Here is an 18536-nt window from a genome sequence, read left to right as displayed (position 1 = left end):
AGAGAACGGAGTAGTGGCCATTGGTTTTAGCAGTTACTAAATTCTTAGTGAGTATTAGGAGAGAAATGTCATGGATTGTTGTGCTCAAAATGCAGAATAAAGGGGGCAAGAAGGTTGTTATCAGTGAGGTGTTAGCTCAAGCGGTCTGTAGACTAGGCATTCTAGGAGTTTGGAGGTAAACGGTAGCAAGGAGATGGTGTTGGTTTGTTCAGGATGGCGGGGTCCAGAGAGGGCTTTTTTAAGTATGGAGGTGGCTAGTGCATGAGGGTTAGGAAAGATGCCAGAAGAAAGGAAGAGATTGAAGAGGTGAGTTAGAGAGTATAGTGTATATATACCATTAAAGTGGAACTATATTCATCTCCCCACCATGTTTTTATGAGAAATATCAAATCATTTTGCAAACATGCAACTATTGATCTTCCAGGTGCTAAATGGCTTTGTGTGCCTACCATGGCATGTGCGTTCCAAAACGCAGCACAAAGCCACCCTGGCACATCAGGGCTGCATGCGATCTGCATTCTTCCAAACAGTTGTCAAGTCTACAAAGTAGAGGCTTATGCCAGGTGAACATTCACTTTAAGGGCTCATGCACATGGATGGAAAAAAGCTGCTTTTGGAGGCATATGGCAATTTTTACACCTCTGAACGCAGCTCTGCTACAACTAATGTGTCTATGCACATTTTGGTAAAAGACAAAAAAAAGAAAGCCTCACTGCATCAAGCTGCCCAATTGTTCTTCAACTCTGAAGATAGCCGGGTGCAAAAGCCCCAAGGAGCCCTTCAATGCTCCACACAATACGCGCCACAATGAAGAAAACGGGCCACATTCCAATGACGTCTTCAATAAAGCTAGACAGCTTTATTGCTGGATAGAACTCACTGCACCCTTCCATCCTAGGTCAGCCCCAATAATGCGTTTCACCTATTCTGGCCTAACTCGTTTGAGCCATTCAGGCTTAATCGTAGAGGATCTTTATGATTAAGCCCAGATGGGTGAAAGGCATTAGAGGGGTGTATCCAGGGTGGAAGGATGCAGTGTGTGCTTTCCATCAATAAAGCTGTCTAGCTTTGATGATGTCATTGTACTGCAGTCCCCTTTCTTTGTTGTGCTATGCGCATTGTGGTGTTTAGATTCATATTCTAGAGCAGCGTTCAGGGGCCACATTCCAATGACGTCTTCAGCAAAGCTAGACAGCTTTATATGCACTGCATTTGCCACCCTAGATCTGCTCCAATAACACGTTTCACCCATTCTGGCCTAACTTGTTTCACCTATTCAGGCTTAATCGTAGAGGATCTTTATGATTAAGCCCAGATGGGTAAAGCCCATTAGAAGAGCAGTGTATAGGGGCATAAAAAAATCCAAATCCAGTGTTCCCAGTAGGAGCGTATTGGTGTAATGTATGTGCGCATGCCCCCTATAGGTATGTAAACGCTCACGTATGCATATAAATTCATTACAGTGGCTAGATTAAATGATTATTCTAGCCACTTGAATTAATTTACATGCGTACACTTCTAGGCTGTACCCACATGAACATGAGTACTTTTCATGCCATTACTTATGTATTTAATTACGCCCATGTACATAAGCCTTTACTTTAACCGCAACCTGTGTCACCCTACCAAGAAATCCGCACCACTGAAAACAACGTGTTATGATTGTGTCACAGCTACACACTGGAGTCATCTTGTTTTCTTCTCTGTCTCTATCAAACATTTTAATCAGCATATGAGCTTAGGTGTTCATTTATTAACTATACCAAGAACGAGAAAAAATGACCCTACAAAAATTACCGAGTCGGCAAAAGCACGGCATGACAGCGCGAATAACATAGCCGAGATTTGTGAATGATTCAGAGTGACACAGGGATTCATTTTCATAGATAATTCTTGGAAAATATGATAATGTGATTCCACGCATCTATATTTAGGCCTGCACTGGGCGAAATTATTTTTTTATCGCTGGTCGCAGAGAGACGTCTTTATTCGCGCAGCGTTCTTCATGTTTAGTATGGTGGGAGCGATTATAGCACAGTTGGCCTCTAGTCATAGCAGAGTGCAGTGCCTGTGTTGTCATAGCAATCAGATTCCATCCGCCATCTTTCTAGTGCAGGCTGAAAAATGAACATGTCAGCTTGGCTGGTATGGGCAGCACCAGTGTTTTTCAGTTGCCACAGTTTTTTTTTTTTTTTTTTTTTGGAAATGAGACCTAAAGTGGAACTAAATACATTGATCTGGTTCCTCAAAACAGTTACAGGCAGTCCCCGGGTTACAAACAAGATTGAGACTGCATGTTTGCTCTTAAGTTGAATTTGTATGTAAGTTGGAACGGGTACATTTTTTAAGTGTAACTCCAGCCAAATATTTATTAACCACTTAAGGACCGGAAAAGATTTTCCCCCTTAATGACCAGGCCATTTTTTTATTTACGGTGCTGCATTGCTTTAACTGACAATTGTGCGGTCGTGCGACGCTGTACCCAAACAAAATTGATGTCCTTTTTTCACCACAAATAGAGCTTTCTTTTGGTGGTATTTGATCACCTCTGGGGTTTTCATTTTTTGCGCTATAAACAAAAAAAGAAAAAGAAAACAATATTTTTTACTTTTTGCTATAATAAATATCCCAAAATAAAAAAAAAAAAAATTACTTCATCACATTAGGCCAATATGTATTCTTCTTTTGGTAAAGAAAAATGCAATAAGCGTATATTGATTGGTTTGCGCAAAAGTTATAGCGTCTACAAAATAGGTGATAGATTTATGGCATTTTTATTTTTTTAATTTTTTTTCTAGTAATGGAGGTGATCAGCAATTTTTAGTGGGATTGCGACATTGCGGCAGACAGATCCAACACTTTTGACACTTTTTTTGGGACCAGTGATATTTATGCAGCGATCAGTGCTATAAAACGGCTGGCAGAGAAGGGTTTAACACTAGGGGACGATCAAGGGGTTAAATGTTCCCTAGGGAGGTGTTTCTAACTGTGGGGGGAGGGGACTGACTGGAGGAAGAGACCGATCGCTGCTCTCTGCTCCCCCTGTCGGAACGTGGATCTGCTTGTTTACATTGAACCCATTCTGGCTTCCTGTGGAGCGTTTGTGGGTGGCCGGCGGACATCGAGACCGCCGGCGCGTGTGTGTGCACCTGCTATAGCTCTTAAAGGAGCCAACATACACCTGAGCTGACCTGCCGCCGTATAGTGTCGGCGGCTGGTCAGCAAGCGGTTAAATAATTTTTACGTTTTTTGGATAGCATAGGGAAGGGTTAACACCCCTGTAAATACTTGTTTTGCTGTCTGTGCCCCTATTCAGAAGATCTCACCTCACTTTCTGCCCCAGTGACAATTGGATTTTAAAAATTTTGGGTTGTTGTTGAAACAAGGATTGGTGATAAAGCTTCAGTAGAGACACCTTTTTCCCATCATAACTCCCACAGGAATGAATTTCCCTTCCTAGGGGGAGATTTGCTCTCACTTCCTGTTGTCTCCCTCCATTTGTAAGTATGAGCCATTTGTAACTCAGGGACTGCCTGTACATTCAAGTCATGCCATGAATTATAGCTGTCACAGTTGCTTGTGTTTTCAACTGAATTGGAAAGCTGTCAAATGATTGGTGTCATACCTGATCGCATGTGCACCACCATGGCAACTACAAATCAAACAAAGGCTAAAATTGGCTCCAAAGTTTTCGGTTTCAATTATTTTTATTAATTTTAACAAGTAGGTAACATTCTATCGTTCCGCCCACATAGGGGCTAGCTTTGACAGTGGTGACAAAAGTTAGCTTACAAAAATAAACTACAGCAGCATGAAACAAGAAATGATGTAACAATAGGAGATAGCCCTTTTCATAACGTCATGAGGGCCAAGGAATCCTGAGGAGGTTCCCTACAACAACGGGGTGTACGCTAGGACCAGCAATATCCACACAATGGTGCAATTTATAGATCTAAATAGAAGAGATAGATCAGAAACCAGGAGGAAGGTAGGTAGAAAGGTGCCGCTAAGGAAAGAAAGAAGGCACACCTAATGAGTGAGGAGCCAGGGTGAAGGTGAGGAAAGATAGAGGGGAAGAAGGGCCTGGTTTAGAGGCCTAGAGAGTGGGGAGAGGTCAGGGCCTGGGAAAATCGAGGCCGTCCGAGTCCGACATAGGTGATCCAAGCTGGTTGGGGGGAGAGTAGGAAAGACATAAGACAGCTTGTGGTTCCGAAACTTTCAGAATCTTAGCATGAATGTCGTTGCGGATGCTAGACATCTGTCCGTTAAGCATCAACATAGTCATGTGATCTTTTACCCCTGGAAGGGAACAGATGGTTTCTTCCAAGCTTGGGCAATCGTTCTTTTGGCTGACAAAAATAGGTAGGAAGCGAGCTTTTGTTGGTAGGCAAACAGGCCCGGAATTGGGCAGTGTAGGAGAGCAAACTTGGCTTCTCTTTGTATGGGGAGGTGGAATAAAGTGAATAGGAGACCGAAAACTTGGGACCAGAAACAAATCAGTCTAAGGCACGTCCACCATGTATGAATGACGTCACCCCGATGGCCACAGCCTGGAAACAGCGGTCACTATAGGATGGATTGGCATGGGCAAGGCTTCAAAGTTTTCAGTAAAAGGACCACATCATATTCTATAAACAAAAAGCAGTTTTTATGACAAAAAGCAGTTTTATGAATGAACAAATCAGATTTAAATGAATTTAATGTTTTCATTGAAGTTTTTCTTTTATCAGCATGATATTATTTAAAGCATTAGAGAAAAAAACTTCAGTAAAGCAAATAAATTCCAAATGAATGTGAGCCCATCCCCTCGGGGTCCCCATCAATTCCCCCCTACATCATGATGCCCAATCAGGGACCCCTCCTTACATCAGGGTCCCCATCAGAGTCCCCTCTTACATCAGGTTCCCCATCGCAATCACCGTCAAGATCCCCATCGGAGTCACCATCAGGGTACCCCTTACATCAGAGTTCCCATTAAAGCCCCCTTACATCAGAGTTCCCGTCAAATCCCCCTTACTCCAGGGTCTCTCTTTACATCAGAGTCCTCATCAGATACCAATCTTACATCAGCGAGCTGGCTTGGCCCATGGGCCATCATTTAGGGACCCCTGCTGTAAAGCATAGAAGGGTTTGGTTCTGTTAAAGCTCTCTATACACTGCAATCTATTGATTCTCCAAACCACGCTAAACTGCATGGAGTGGCGAATCCCGGCGGCCAGCTAGTTTATTCTGAAAGCCAGTACCCGCATATAATTGGATGCAGAGCTTCTGGCAAGTCAACAATTTTCCACCCAGCTCCTTCAATTTTAAAATTCAACTGAAGGCAACATTGTTTTTGTCTTGGAAAAATTAAGGGAGGGTTATAACTCCTGTCAGTTTTTTTTTCCCTATCTTTGTCCCATTGGGGGGATTTTCTTTCACTTCCTGTACCATGGCCACAACAGGGAATGAGAGGAAATCCCTCCAAAGTGAGGAGGGAAAACACAAAAATAGTGTCCCAATTGGAAGGTTTTCCCTCTTTTCGTGTTCTGATGACCTCTCAAAATTTGAGATTTTCTTTGACTTGTAATGATAATTTGTCACCAGCACATAGAGAGGGTAAATCATGACCCTAGGTCAAACACACACACAGCAATAAAAACCTGACAGGTGTTCTAATACCTTCCCACGCTATCGAAAACCAAAAAAAGTTATACTTTAGGAATGAAGAATATTGGGTGGTTCTGATGGGGCCATCCACAGCTGGAATGTTGGTTGGTTCCTCAGGATGGGTATGGCCAGCTTTACTCAATAAAGAGAATCAAAACCGACCTTTCAAGCAGGCTAAAATTCACACTCGTGCCTGGGATCTTCACAATGAAAGGTGAATTCCATGTTTCATAAAGTGCCAACATGCTTCGGAGTGCTTATACGTGGAATCATTGACGTTAAGACAGAAGAACTTAGAGTCCTTATTGCAGTCAATTGCATAACTAATCCACAGTCCATTAAAAAGCACATTCCCGGTGACCCTCCTCAATACTCGGACTGGAAATCTCATAATATGGCAAGTTTGCTCCAGCATCTGGTTTGGCAACCAAAACATGGAAGTCCATTGGCTTGTTAATGTACATCTTATCAGTAAACTAACTTTATTACTTGGACTTTCCCATCCATCTGGAGCTCTCTTTCTTTTATATTTCATATATCACCATCTATCATTTGGTGACCTTGTGAATAATTCTGATATTCAGGTTTATGATGCATTTTTTTGAGAGTAACTATTGACCTTTTTTTTCTTCCTTTCAAAACACACAGACTCCATCTCAGCAGAGTAACATTCTGGATAACGGGCAAGAAGATTTATCTCTCAGCCAATGGAATCCTTACCCACTGGGCCGACGTGATGTTCCTCCTGAAACTGTCGCTAAGAAGGTAAATAATGGGCCATGGCTCAGACTATATACCCAGTGCCCAGCACCATAGACCAGGGGTCTCCAAACTTTCTAAACAACATATAAATCAACCTATTTGTTAGATGGGACATCATGTGCGTTTTTAACTTTTGTACTATAAGCTTTATGTATTTTATATGTTTTTGATTGATTGATGGTGTCATCACATCAGTTTTACATCTACAGGGCAGGATCACATATATATATAAGTGATCCAGGTCTTTCGGGTAGGGAGCGTGCATGCGGGAGCCCAGTGGCGGGTATCATGGAATCAATGTCTGCCAGCACCCGCTGATGATCGAGCCTATGTAATCAAGGCAGATCGCCGTTCTGACAGGAGGGAAGGCATGGATCCTGTGTTCCTGCAAAGCAGGGACATGGATCCATGTCTTCCCCTAGTAAGACAAGTAAGGCACACAGTTAACCCTGTCATCGCCGCTGATGTTAACCCCTTCCCAGCCAGCGTCATTAGTACAGTGACAGTGCATAATTTTCAGCACTGATCTGGTCCCCAAAAAATTGTCAAAAATGTTAGTCAGTGTCTGAATGTCTGCCGCAATATCACAGTCCCGCTATAAGTCTCTGATCACCGCCATTATCAATAAAAAATAAAAATATCCCATAGTGTGTAGAGTGACACTATAACTTTTGCGCAAACCAATCAATATACACTTATTGGGATCTTTTACCAAAAATATGTAGCAGAATACATATTGGCCTACATTTATGAAGAAATTAGATATTTTAATTTTTTTTTTGGATGTGTTTTATAGCAGAAAGTAAAAAATATAAATTTTTTGTAAAATTGTGGGTCGTTATTTGTTTATAGTGCAAAAAATTAAAAAAAAACACAGAAGTGATCAAATACCACCACGAAAAGGCTCTATTTGTAGGAAAAAATATACATCTATTTTATTTGGGTATAATGTCGCAGGACCGCGCAATTGTCAGTTAAAGTACCTCAGTGCCGTATCGCAAAAAATGGTCTGGTCATGAGGGGGGGTAAATCTTCCGGAGGGCAAGTTGTTAAAGTGCCCTGCTACAATTAATTAATAGCTTTAGACATGTTATGGGATGTGGGCATATCTTGACATAGAACCAGTATCAAGATATAATTGTTTCACTGAAATTGTGGCTATTTCTACAATTGATCCTGTTTTCATTAAAAAAAATTATGTTTTCTGGAATTTACACCCCATTCTTTGTTGTGTGATAATTTTGGTATTGAGTATAAATTTGCTTCATTGGTTGCTAGGACACGGGCCACTTCATTGGTTGCTAGGACACAGGCCACTTCATTGGTTGCTAGGACACAGGCCACTTCATTGGTTGCTAGGACACAGGCCACTTCATTGGTTGCTAGGACACGGGCCACTTCATTGGTTGCTAGGACACGGGCCACTTCATTGGTTGCTAGGACATGGGCCACTTCATTGGTTGCTAGGACACAGGCCACTTAATTGGTTACTAGTACACAGGCCATTTCATTGGTTACTAGGACACAGGCCACTTCATTGGTTGCTAGGACACAGGCCACTTCATTGGCTGCTAGAACACAGACCACTTCATTGGTTGCTAGGACACAGGCCACTTCATTGGTTGGTAGGACACAGGCCACTTCATTGGTTGCTAGGACACAGGCCACTTCATTGGTTGCTAGGACACAGACCACTTCATTGGTTGCTAGGACACAGATCACTTCATTGGTTGTAAGGACACAGGCCACTTCATTGGTTGCTAGGACACAGGCCACTTCATTGGTTGCTAGGACACAGGCCACTTCATTGGTTGTAAGGACACAGGCCACTTCATTGGTTGCTAGGACACAGGCCACTTCATTGGTTGCTAGGACACAGGCCACTTCATTGGTTGCTAGGACACAAGCCACTTCATTGGTTGCTATAATACAGGCCACTTCATTGGTTACTAGGACACAGACCACTTCATTGGTTGCTAGGATACAGGCGGCTAGCATCCTAGCAACTGATGACGAGAGGCTGAACACTGACAGTGGGCAGAGCCTGATGGGAATGCAGGTAGACTATTTCTGTTGTGTTTGTGTGTGTTAATAATATTTTTATTATCAAAATGATCAATTTGATATAATTTGCATGACTATCACAGGACCCATATAATCAGTAGCACCATCTTTTTTTTATTTTACCAGTCCTGTGCTTGCAGAAAATATATGTTTTAAGGCAGGGGTAGGCAACCTCGGCCCTCCAGCTGTGGTGAAACTACAAGTCCCATGAGACTTTGCATGACCCTGACAATCACAGGCATGACTCCTAGAGGCATGATGGGATTTGTATTTTCACCACAGCTGAAGGGCTGAGGTTGCCTACCCCTGCTTTAAGGGTTGGGGCGTGGGGTCTTTTTCAAACACTAAAAGCTGTAAGTGAAAAAACGTAAAAAAAAAAAAAAAAAAAAAAGTGAAAAACTAGCCACCTGAGATTAAAAGTGGAGCGCATGGCCCGGCAGCCAAAGGATTAAGGGCTAAAAAATCGGCAACCCTGGTTCACTGTCTGAGTGGGAATGGCTGGAATTCTGCTTTAATTTTTTTGGGCTTGCATATGCCTCCCTGGAGCTGTCAAAGAATCTATTTCCTCCTTTACTTTTCTTTATTTTGGTTCCTCTCCAAAGCCCACTGCTGTGTTTGTCTCCAGCCAGTGGACCCCCTTATGCTGCAAACTAGAAATGCAGAGCTGCCCTTCTTTTCTGGTAAGTTTAAAGCAACTTTATTGTACCAGGACACAGGACACTCCTTCTAGCTGCACTTTACTGACGCATTTCACCATCTACTGAGCCGAAGCCTCACTAGGGGGTGAAACGCGTTGGAGAGGGAGTTAGGTGGCGTTTTCTTTAATGTGTGCAGGTACAATAAAGTTGCTTTTAACTTAGCGGAATAGGTGTGTGAATAAATATTTCTAGTTTGCAGCAGAACCTTTCTTCTGGTCAAATGGCTGGGATGTTGTGATCATCGTTTCTTTTCAGCTTTTAAAACTTTTGCCTAACAGCTTGTATTGCCCACAGGCAGGTAGCCATATCCAGACACTGATGGGATCCCAGAGCCTGCAGCACAGATCCAGGGAGCAGCCGCACTACGATGGAGGGATGAACAAAGTGACAATCCAGCAGTACCAATCCCCGCTGCCTATCCAGATCCCAGCTGCTCAGAGAGGACCCCAGTCTGGACGCTGCTTAATCCAAACGAAAGGACAGAGGAGCATGGACGGGTATCCGGAGCAGGTATGCACAGCGAAGAGAACCTATCAGATTCTTTCATTGCTAACCTGTATTTAAAGTACATAGGCTGTGATCATTGTATCATCAATAAAAGTGACACTAGTATGAGATTTTTCATTAAGTGCATGCATGCTGGGTAATGTCAAAAGCCTCGTACACACGATCGGATTTTCCGACGGGAATTGTGTGATGTCAGGCTGCGGAAAATCCAACCGTGTGTACGCTCCATCGGACAATTGTTGTCGGATTTTCCGTGGACAAATGTTTGGATAGCAGGTTTTAAAATTTTCCGCGGACAAATGTGTGTTGTCGGATTTTCCGAGCGTGTGTACACAAGTCCGTCGGACAAAAGTCCAAAGTACAAACACACATGCTCGGAAGCAAGGACGAACCAGAAGTGGTCGGTCTTGTAAACTAGCGTTCGTAATGGAGAATTAACATTCGTGACGCAGCAAATTTTGAAATCTCCAAATGCAGCGCACAATTCTCTTCTTCTTTAATGGGATAATAATGAAGCTGCTTTGCTGGTGATATTGATGGAGTTATTGCAAACTAATTTTTAAAGGCTTTTTTTTTCTAGTGATATCAAGAATAATATTATTATGCTTTTTTTTTGGGGGGGGGGGGAGTTACCACAACACCATTATCCCGTAGTTTTTAAGATCAAAGATATAACTATGTTGGTGTCCCTTGTAAATATTACATTGTATTATTATAAATGTAACTGCCGACTCCCAAACTGTCATTTGAAGTAAAACACATAGCCAAGTATTATTCTCCACAATCTTTTTACTGTGCATTAAAAAAAGAAAACAAACAAAATTAGACATGCTATCTGCCAATAGAACTTAACCAAAAAGTACATTCTATGCATCCAAAAATATAGAAAATATACCAAATCAAATCATTATTATTCAACCAAAAAATAATGTCAAAGCAATAACTCCAAGGCCAATAATAAATAACACGTTATCTCCTCAGATTCCGCAACATGTCTGGTTGACAAACGGCCGTTCAGAAACGAACTGAAAGGTGCGAAATGAAAAGCGCGAATCAACACTCACAAAACTTCTACTAACACGAAATTAGCAGAAGGAACCCAAAGGGTGGCGCTAAAGAGCTGAAAAAGAACGTAGTACGTCCCTGCGTTCGTATTTGTTGGCCGACAATTCCTTGCCCTTTGTATGCAAGACAACTTTGGGCCAACGCCCTTCGGACAAAAGTCCACGGTTTTGTTGGCCAACAATCTGATCGTGTGTACGAGGCTTTGCACTTCCAATTAATATTATCACTCAGCACCCCATCTGACAATGCATTCACTTATTTTCCTCCTTAGAAGGATGGAGCCATCTTTGTTCAGTCACTTTCCAGGGTCACTGCTCTACTTTTTAGACTGGGATGCCAGTTTAGGAATTTTTGAAGTCCTGGTGCCTATGTAGTTCTTGCCTGTGTTCAAAATCTGCACTTGGGAACAGAGGACTAAGGCCTGGTTCATACCTATGCATTTTTTTAGTGCGTATTCAGTTTTGCAGAAACACACTACAGTCCATGGTCCATTTTTGGTTCCATAGAATTCAATGGATCAAAAGCGTGTATTGAAAAATGCAAAATGCACCTGCAATATCTCTGCGTGGAAGCAGTGGTCTCCCTGCAAGGGTCCAGCGTGGTAACCGCAGAGTTAGACTTAGGCCCCTTTTGCACCTGCAGAATCCACCAGCGGATCCTCCCGCTAAGCGGGGGGGATCTCACAGCTGATTTCCACTTAGCAGCCGGATGACAGATCCGTGTCCACATCGCTAATGCAGAGCGGATACGGACACAGCCCACTCTCCTCTATGGCCAGTCGAATGGAAACGGACCGCTTGTTGTTTCCATCTGACTGTCATCCGATTCTATAGATGGATGGGGGACGAAACCCATCCGTCTGTTTTTAGCAGATATCATCGGATGGCGGCGGGTGTCAACAGACACATGTCCATTGACATCCACCACTCCATAGAGAACAATGGTTGGTCCAATTGGCTCCGCATGAAAAACTGACAGGCGGACTCAATCTGCCTTAAAGCCCTGCAATCAGCAATGCTTAAAGCCCTTTGCTGATTAGAGAGCTCTAGCTCCAACTCAGCAGGCACTTTGTCCTACCTTTTCAGAGAGATCACTGTTTTCATGCAGAGGGCTAGGGTCCTCTTCTGCAGCATGCTGGCAGGGGACAGCCTTTTCTGCTCTGGCTGTGGCTGCGTTCCAAAAAAATGAACTGTAAGACTTTGTATATGTTTTTGTTTTGATACACCTGGAATTAATTTAGCTGATTTAAACTTAAACTTCAGTTGGGCTTTAAGGACTTTCCCCGCCTCGTTTTATCCTGGAGGCCCGGTGACTCTTCTTGCAGTGCGAAGAGCGCGCCGATGAGGCCTCTACTGTAATCACACATTTTATCAGAGGCATAAATCAGACAGGCCCTGGACACACTTACATTACAGGAGACTGAGCCAAGCTGCCATTTCTGCTTTATTGCTTACTGATAAAATTACAGAAAATGCAATAAAATTGACAGCTTTATGTGGATATATATACCTTCATATCTTTTTTATTTCACTGAAATGATCCATCAGGGTTAGGACCCTGGGGGGGGGGAATATTTTTTTGTTTTTAACAACAGATGTTCTTTTACAAATAAATGCCGTTAGAGTTTCAATAATTTGTTCGGATTATGTTCAGGTGGAGAATTAATGTTGATGAGTGCCAAAAGTGACAATGGGGGTAGTATTGTTATAATATTAATAATGTAAACAACTAATAATGAGCTAATTTTGCCTGATTTAATGTCCCTGTGCCAAGTACTAAAATTCCTAAGAAAGGCAGATAAGTATTAAGTCTCCCGTTTAGGACATTATCTGCATGGATTTTGCATCCCTGTGTGGGTGTCAGGACTGGGATTTGAATTTGCAACCTCTGCTGCATCTGGCAGTATCTCTTCTTGCTGAGCCAACTGAGATGCTAGGCAGCTCCCTGGACAATTCCTTGGACAGTTTTGATTTGAACCTTGTTTCTGATGAAACTTGAACCCTGCCATGAATTTCCTATTTAAGCCATTCCTTTGCATTTCCCATTTGCTAGATTATTGTGCTCTCTCCAGCCAATATCTCGCTCTTGTCACTCCTGCTGCCATCCGTATGTTCACTACCACTTGTTACCCACCTTAGGCTTGCTCCTTGACTATGCTTCCGCTTGATCCCAACCTGCAGCCACTTGTTACTGTCCTTTGGCTTGCATACTGACTATGCTTCTGCTTGATCCCTACCTGCTATACTGTATCTGCTACTGGACCCCGGCTTGCTCACCTTCTGGTTGGGCGATCCCAAGGACCGCAACTTGGCACTAACATGCAGCAAATCCCAAGGAGCTCTGGTGAATACCGGTTAGTGCTTAGACCCCACACCTCTGGTGAGCCTGCTTCATCCATCAGGGTGACCTGCTTGTATACTTATCCTGCTAGTCGGTGGGTGCCTCTCTACTGCTATAACTACTGGTCTCTGAGCCTGACTCCTGACCATGACAGGGGGTTTTCTTCGGGTACTGCGGTTTCCCCCAAACACTCTCAAGACATGCTGTTAGGTTAATTGTCTAAAAATGGTCCCAGGTGGCCACACTATCACCACCTTGGTAGGGGTTAAAGTCTTACTAAACCCAGTAATATGAAAATAGTTCATCTGCCCCCCCCCCCCCCCCCACAGTGCCCCTAGCTTATAAATCTTCATTTTACATTAAAATATTGCCACTATATACCTTTTTGGCTGGTCTCTATACCAGTACTGTGTAAGGATAGAGAAGAATCCAGGGCTTGGATTTAGTGATAAACTGCACAGTATCTCCAGTGCCGAGAGTTCAGGTAGGAGGAGATTTCCACTGCAGCCTGTATACACGCCCACATGTGTTATGCCAATATCATGTGACCTGGCTAGCTCTGAAAACAAGGAAATGCTCTCTCCAGCATAAAAGACACAACTGAACATGTGCAGGCACTGCCTGTGTGTTAGCGGGCCTTCCCAAGATAGACAATGCAAGAAGGGAAAGATCTGTGCATACAGGATAAAACAGCCTTTTACACAATCCAGAGGATTAACCCCTTAAGTTTCACAGTATAACAAGCATTCGATGCTCCGTATAAAGACTGATTTTATTGTTGTGGGTTTAGTAACACTTTAAGGACCTTTATCCCTGCACTGCCTCACTATAAGCTCGAAAAAGTTTTGTATTCACTAAATTTTAAGTGTTTTGTATGGAAAATTCCAGGGTTGCTGTAAATCTTTTTGCTGTCCCCTTTGTCTCTATACCAGTACTGTGTAAGGATAGAGAAGAATCCAGGGCTTGGATTTAGTATCAGTGGTGGACTCAGCGGTCAGGGGAACCCATTCAAACCTTCTGATAAGGTGGGTGGATGAGTCTTTTGCTGTCTTGTCTTGCATTTTCACATGCACACACATATACATTATTATTGTTTTTTCTTCACCAACTGGTACAGTATCATATACGTTTCTTATATATAATAAACTGTATCAACATTTTTATTTATTTATTTCTGTGGCGCCACTCTAGTTTACAGCACCTAATGGAATATATTGACAAAAGCTATTCCTCTCCCCAGAGGACCCTACATCAGTTCCCCACCTCAGAGGACCTAACACAGTTATAATTCACTAAGGCCAGTTTTAGGTGGAAGTAAATTCACCAAATAGCCAGTAAAGTAGCTCTTCCTGATCTCAGGTAGAGATCACATGACCAAAGGCTTGGCATTGACCATCATGGGCGGAAGAGTAATGGACTCTTAAAGCAGAACATCAGACTGTTCCGAATATAGCGTTCATTTTTCTAGGGGATGATTTAACAGAGCACTATTTACCTTACTACAAGGGGCAGCCCGTCGCTTGAGGGTGCACAGGTGCCGCCCCCCCCCCCCCCCTCCCAATTAATGCACCCGGCCTCTTTTAGGGTGCTGGATGCATGGATTCCAATGGGGGGGTGAGTGTTTTTGAAGCACCTGATTAGAGCCAGAGGCTCTAATATGCTTCAAAATAGGATGAGCTCGGGGCACAGAGAATGCAAACCAAGCCCACCCAGGTGTGTTTAAAAGCGAATGACTATTCACTATTGTAACACTGATCCTCCTTCCGGCCAATCAGAAAGCGGGTCTTGAGACCCGTCATCCAATTGGCTAAAAAGGACAGGCAATCCTATTTGACGCTTAGGAGGAGGGGAGGAGACACACACCGGAAGCAAGGAGCAGGAGAGGACACAGGAGCCATTTCCCGATGCCTGCTGCCCAATGCACCTAGATGGGGTAAGACCGGCCAGCAGACAGTGAGCGGGTGGGGGTTGAGGTGCCGCCGCCCCCCTTCCCAAAAAAAACACCAGCCGCCACTGCTTACTACAAAGACCCACAACAGCCCGCAGTCCAATCCTCTTCTCTCCAGTGCTAGAATGTGAACAGGCATTCCAACATTATCATATACAATGATGCAGAAGCAGTGGTGGCTGCTAATTGTCCGTTGTATGTGGTGACATTGGTGAGAGGGGTGATGAGAAGACTGAGATCACCAAGAAGAGCAGCTTTGGGGGAACGGTCACCACAACTGGACTTCGTGAAGAGGAAAGCTGCTGGATTGTGAGTTAAGGTAAGTATTACTCTGCATCCCTTCATAAAATGAACAATATATTGTTCATATGCTGAGGTGGACAAAATCTATTTTTTAAGCACTGTCTGGAGTTAGGCTTTAATTTGTCGATCGTTAAGTACTTTTACACAATTTTTGTCATCTATACATGGAGTTTGACAAGGAGGTCATGTTTAGAGAGCTGGGCCAGTCCCATTCCACAGCCCATCTCTTTGCTTACATGAGCTGTGGGGCAGGAATGGCCTTGTCTGCAGCTCACTGGACTGAAAAAAGAGTGTGAGTTCAGAGTTTGGCTAGAGGTGAGTTTGGTGGATACCTGAGATCATCACTACTGCCAAATCTACAGTGACTGACACGGACAGAATGAAGACTTCTTCTGAAGTCTCCTATGCATCAAAATAGCTGTCCTTGGATCCTGGTGCTAGAAGTTTCTTCTCTAAAAATTGATATCCCAGTCTTGGATGCTGGAAGGTTGAATCACCCAAGGGCTTCCTATATATCTCTAAAACTTCATCAGTTTGAGTTCCCAGCTTCATCTACCCACCACCTTCCCTTACAAGGAAGTATCACTTTCATGCTCGATTCTTTTTTCTAAGGATTAGTGCAAGAGGAGTGAGATTTGCTAGGTTTGCAATGACCTTGCCTTGGGACTGGCTGGATAAATGATGCTGCTGGATCCACCAAGAGATGTAAAAAGCTAGCGAATATTCAACCCAACAGCATCTATCCTAGGGTTGACTTATGATATAATCCAGTAACTGTTATAATAGCATTGACAAGCAAAATAATGTACTGACAAATGTACAAATATTGTTATCTTATGCTATCTATTATTTCCTTGAATTTTGTGCCATTTGGTGGACATCACGCACATGAACATCTCCATAGTATCCATTTTTAAAATATTAATTCCTTACTTTTTTTTTGTTGTTCTTGAAAACTTGAAGGAAGTTTTTATATCCAGTGTAGGAACAGAGGGTGGGAAACACATTAGCTAATTGATTCAGGTGCTGGCTGGAAAGGTTCTGCGCAAGCCCACATACCGTACCAGTGGGACTTCAATCATTTGCTACACTTAGTCATTACAATAGCGTATAATTACAGGACTGCAACCTGCTATTAATGCCAATAATTTCCAGCTAGTGTACAAATAGTTCTAAAAAACCTCTTTGTAAATTATGGAACCTCAACGTTCTAATACAGGTAATATAAGGAAATACTTTCCCCAAACGTGAATAATAAATAGCATTACAGTGAATGTAATGCTACAGAAATCTGTAAGAGACTGCAGGAATGTAACGGGAGATGGTCAGAGGCTATGGGCATGCTGCAAGAGATGATCAGAGAATATGGGCATGCTACAATCGATGGTCAAGGACTATAGGTGTGCTACAAGAGGTGGTTAGAGACTATCGGCATGCTTCAAGAAATGGTAAGACACTATGGGCAAGCTACGAGAGATATCAGAGACTATGGGCATGCTAAAAGAGATGGTCAGAGACCATGGCCATGCTGCAAGGGATGGTAAGCAGCAGCAGAGATGCTATAGGAGATGATCAGAGAATAGGATGTTTTTCAGGAGGCAGTTAAAGACTGTAAAACATGTCATGAGGCTGCTGGAGATCACTGCTAATACTGCCCCCTTACAAAGCGGTTCTTCCACATTGGTGACCACTGTAGCCCACCTTTCTCCCCAAGCTCTGAGGACAGAGACCCCAAAAGACAATAGACCAACTGTGCCGATGTCACATATCTGAGGAGCTCTTTGGCTCCACTCAGATTATTCAAGCATCGATCAAGCTGTGCAGGGCTGGTCTGTGGCATGTCAGAAATGTCAAAAATGAAACAGCGTAGGTCCCCCCAGTCCATACCAAGCCCTTTGGGTCTGGTATGGATTTTAAGCCAAATTTTTTTTTTTTTAAATGGCGTAGGGTCCCCCCCAAAATCCAAACCAGACCCTTATCCCGGGCCCCCTATGTGAATGGGTATCCTCTACATCGTACCTCTACCCATTCACCACAAAAGTGTCAAAAAGTAAAAACCACAAGAAACTGTTTTTGACCAATCCTTTATAAAAAAAAAAATAATAATAATTAGTGTCCCTCGATGTAGATCCATCGTCAATCACGGCGCCCACCGGACCTGAAAAATAGAGATATTGCAAAAAATGCTCTGCCACCTCGGAGGCTTCCCGCCTTCTGCCCGCGCTTCGCTTTGACAGCTCTTTTATAGGCATGATGCGGGCCCCTTTCAGTTATCCGAATCTCCGAATAAACAAAAATTTGTCCGAATTTGTAACAAATTGCACATGTCTAATGTTAACTACAGAGCAATGCACTCCCCAAAATTTTAAAATGTAGGTTTACATAAATGTTAAGCAGTGGGTTGACCTGATGCACTGTAGTAATTGCTGGATGAAATGCCAAATAATTCAGCAGGACCCCTTTACACATTTATAGACCTCTTTCTCAGCTTGCAGTGTACCTTTTATGCTTGCAGTAGGTAGAGAAAGTTTTAGTATGTGGCATAAGAGAGCCTAGAATAAAACAGGTATAGAACACAAGTATTGGAGAGGCATGTCCTAAAGTGGGCACCATTGAACAGACTCTCAGCTTAGAGGTTGGCCAACTATTTCTGGGGAATGAAAAAAAGCAATTTTCATAATATATATTGGAATGAAATACCTTTCATTAAACTGATGTAGGATAAACATCTTAAAAAAGACAGATCCTGTGTATATCAATATCCCTTTGGGTTGGAAGACGTACAGTATTTTCCAACAAAAATAGGGACTGTTTGATATTAGGCTCCCATGTCAGCACTGTAAAGGTATACAGGTAAGGGTATATGTAATTAGCCAGTTCATAGCCTGCCCATGCCTTGCCTGGATGGGGCTATGCTTAGCACAGTGGAAGTGATTCCCCCATTTGCCTGCATATAGGGTTCATTGAATCCTACCAGCACTGTGTATGCCTTGTTCTATGGCTGCATAGTGTACAAAATATTTGAACTGGATATGTTCCTTCTTGGCAAGCCAGCCAGGCACTCAGGCACACTGCAATTCCAATGCTTGTAGGATTCAGTACACCTTATAAGCCACCATGGGTGTTGATGTGCTCTGTCTGTATAGACTAGCCTAACCCATTTAAAGGGCAGTAAAGGGCAGTAACCCACAGCAACCAAT

The 18536-nt window shown here is 43.0% G+C and overlaps 1 protein-coding gene across 5 annotated transcripts in view; it reads left to right on the top strand.

The window, feature by feature from the left end:
* LRRC7 (leucine rich repeat containing 7) overlaps positions 1 to 18536 on the top strand; it is a 508948-nt gene that overhangs the window by 467294 nt on the left and 23118 nt on the right. For all 5 annotated transcript variants that reach the window (XM_073593758.1, XM_073593756.1, XM_073593759.1 and 2 more), the window contains 3 exons: positions 6298 to 6414; positions 9468 to 9683; positions 14018 to 14110. In XM_073593758.1, coding sequence (XP_073449859.1) covers positions 6298 to 6414; positions 9468 to 9683; positions 14018 to 14110 — 426 coding nt within the window. The remainder of the gene's footprint in view (positions 1 to 6297; positions 6415 to 9467; positions 9684 to 14017; positions 14111 to 18536) is intronic.

The sequence above is a fragment of the Aquarana catesbeiana genome, linkage group LG07 (assembly GCF_042186555.1).
Source record: "Aquarana catesbeiana isolate 2022-GZ linkage group LG07, ASM4218655v1, whole genome shotgun sequence".
Classification (NCBI taxonomy): Eukaryota; Metazoa; Chordata; class Amphibia; order Anura; family Ranidae; genus Aquarana; species Aquarana catesbeiana.
The sequence above is the reverse complement of the archived record's forward strand: the minus strand, read 5'-3'. Positions and strand labels throughout refer to the sequence as shown.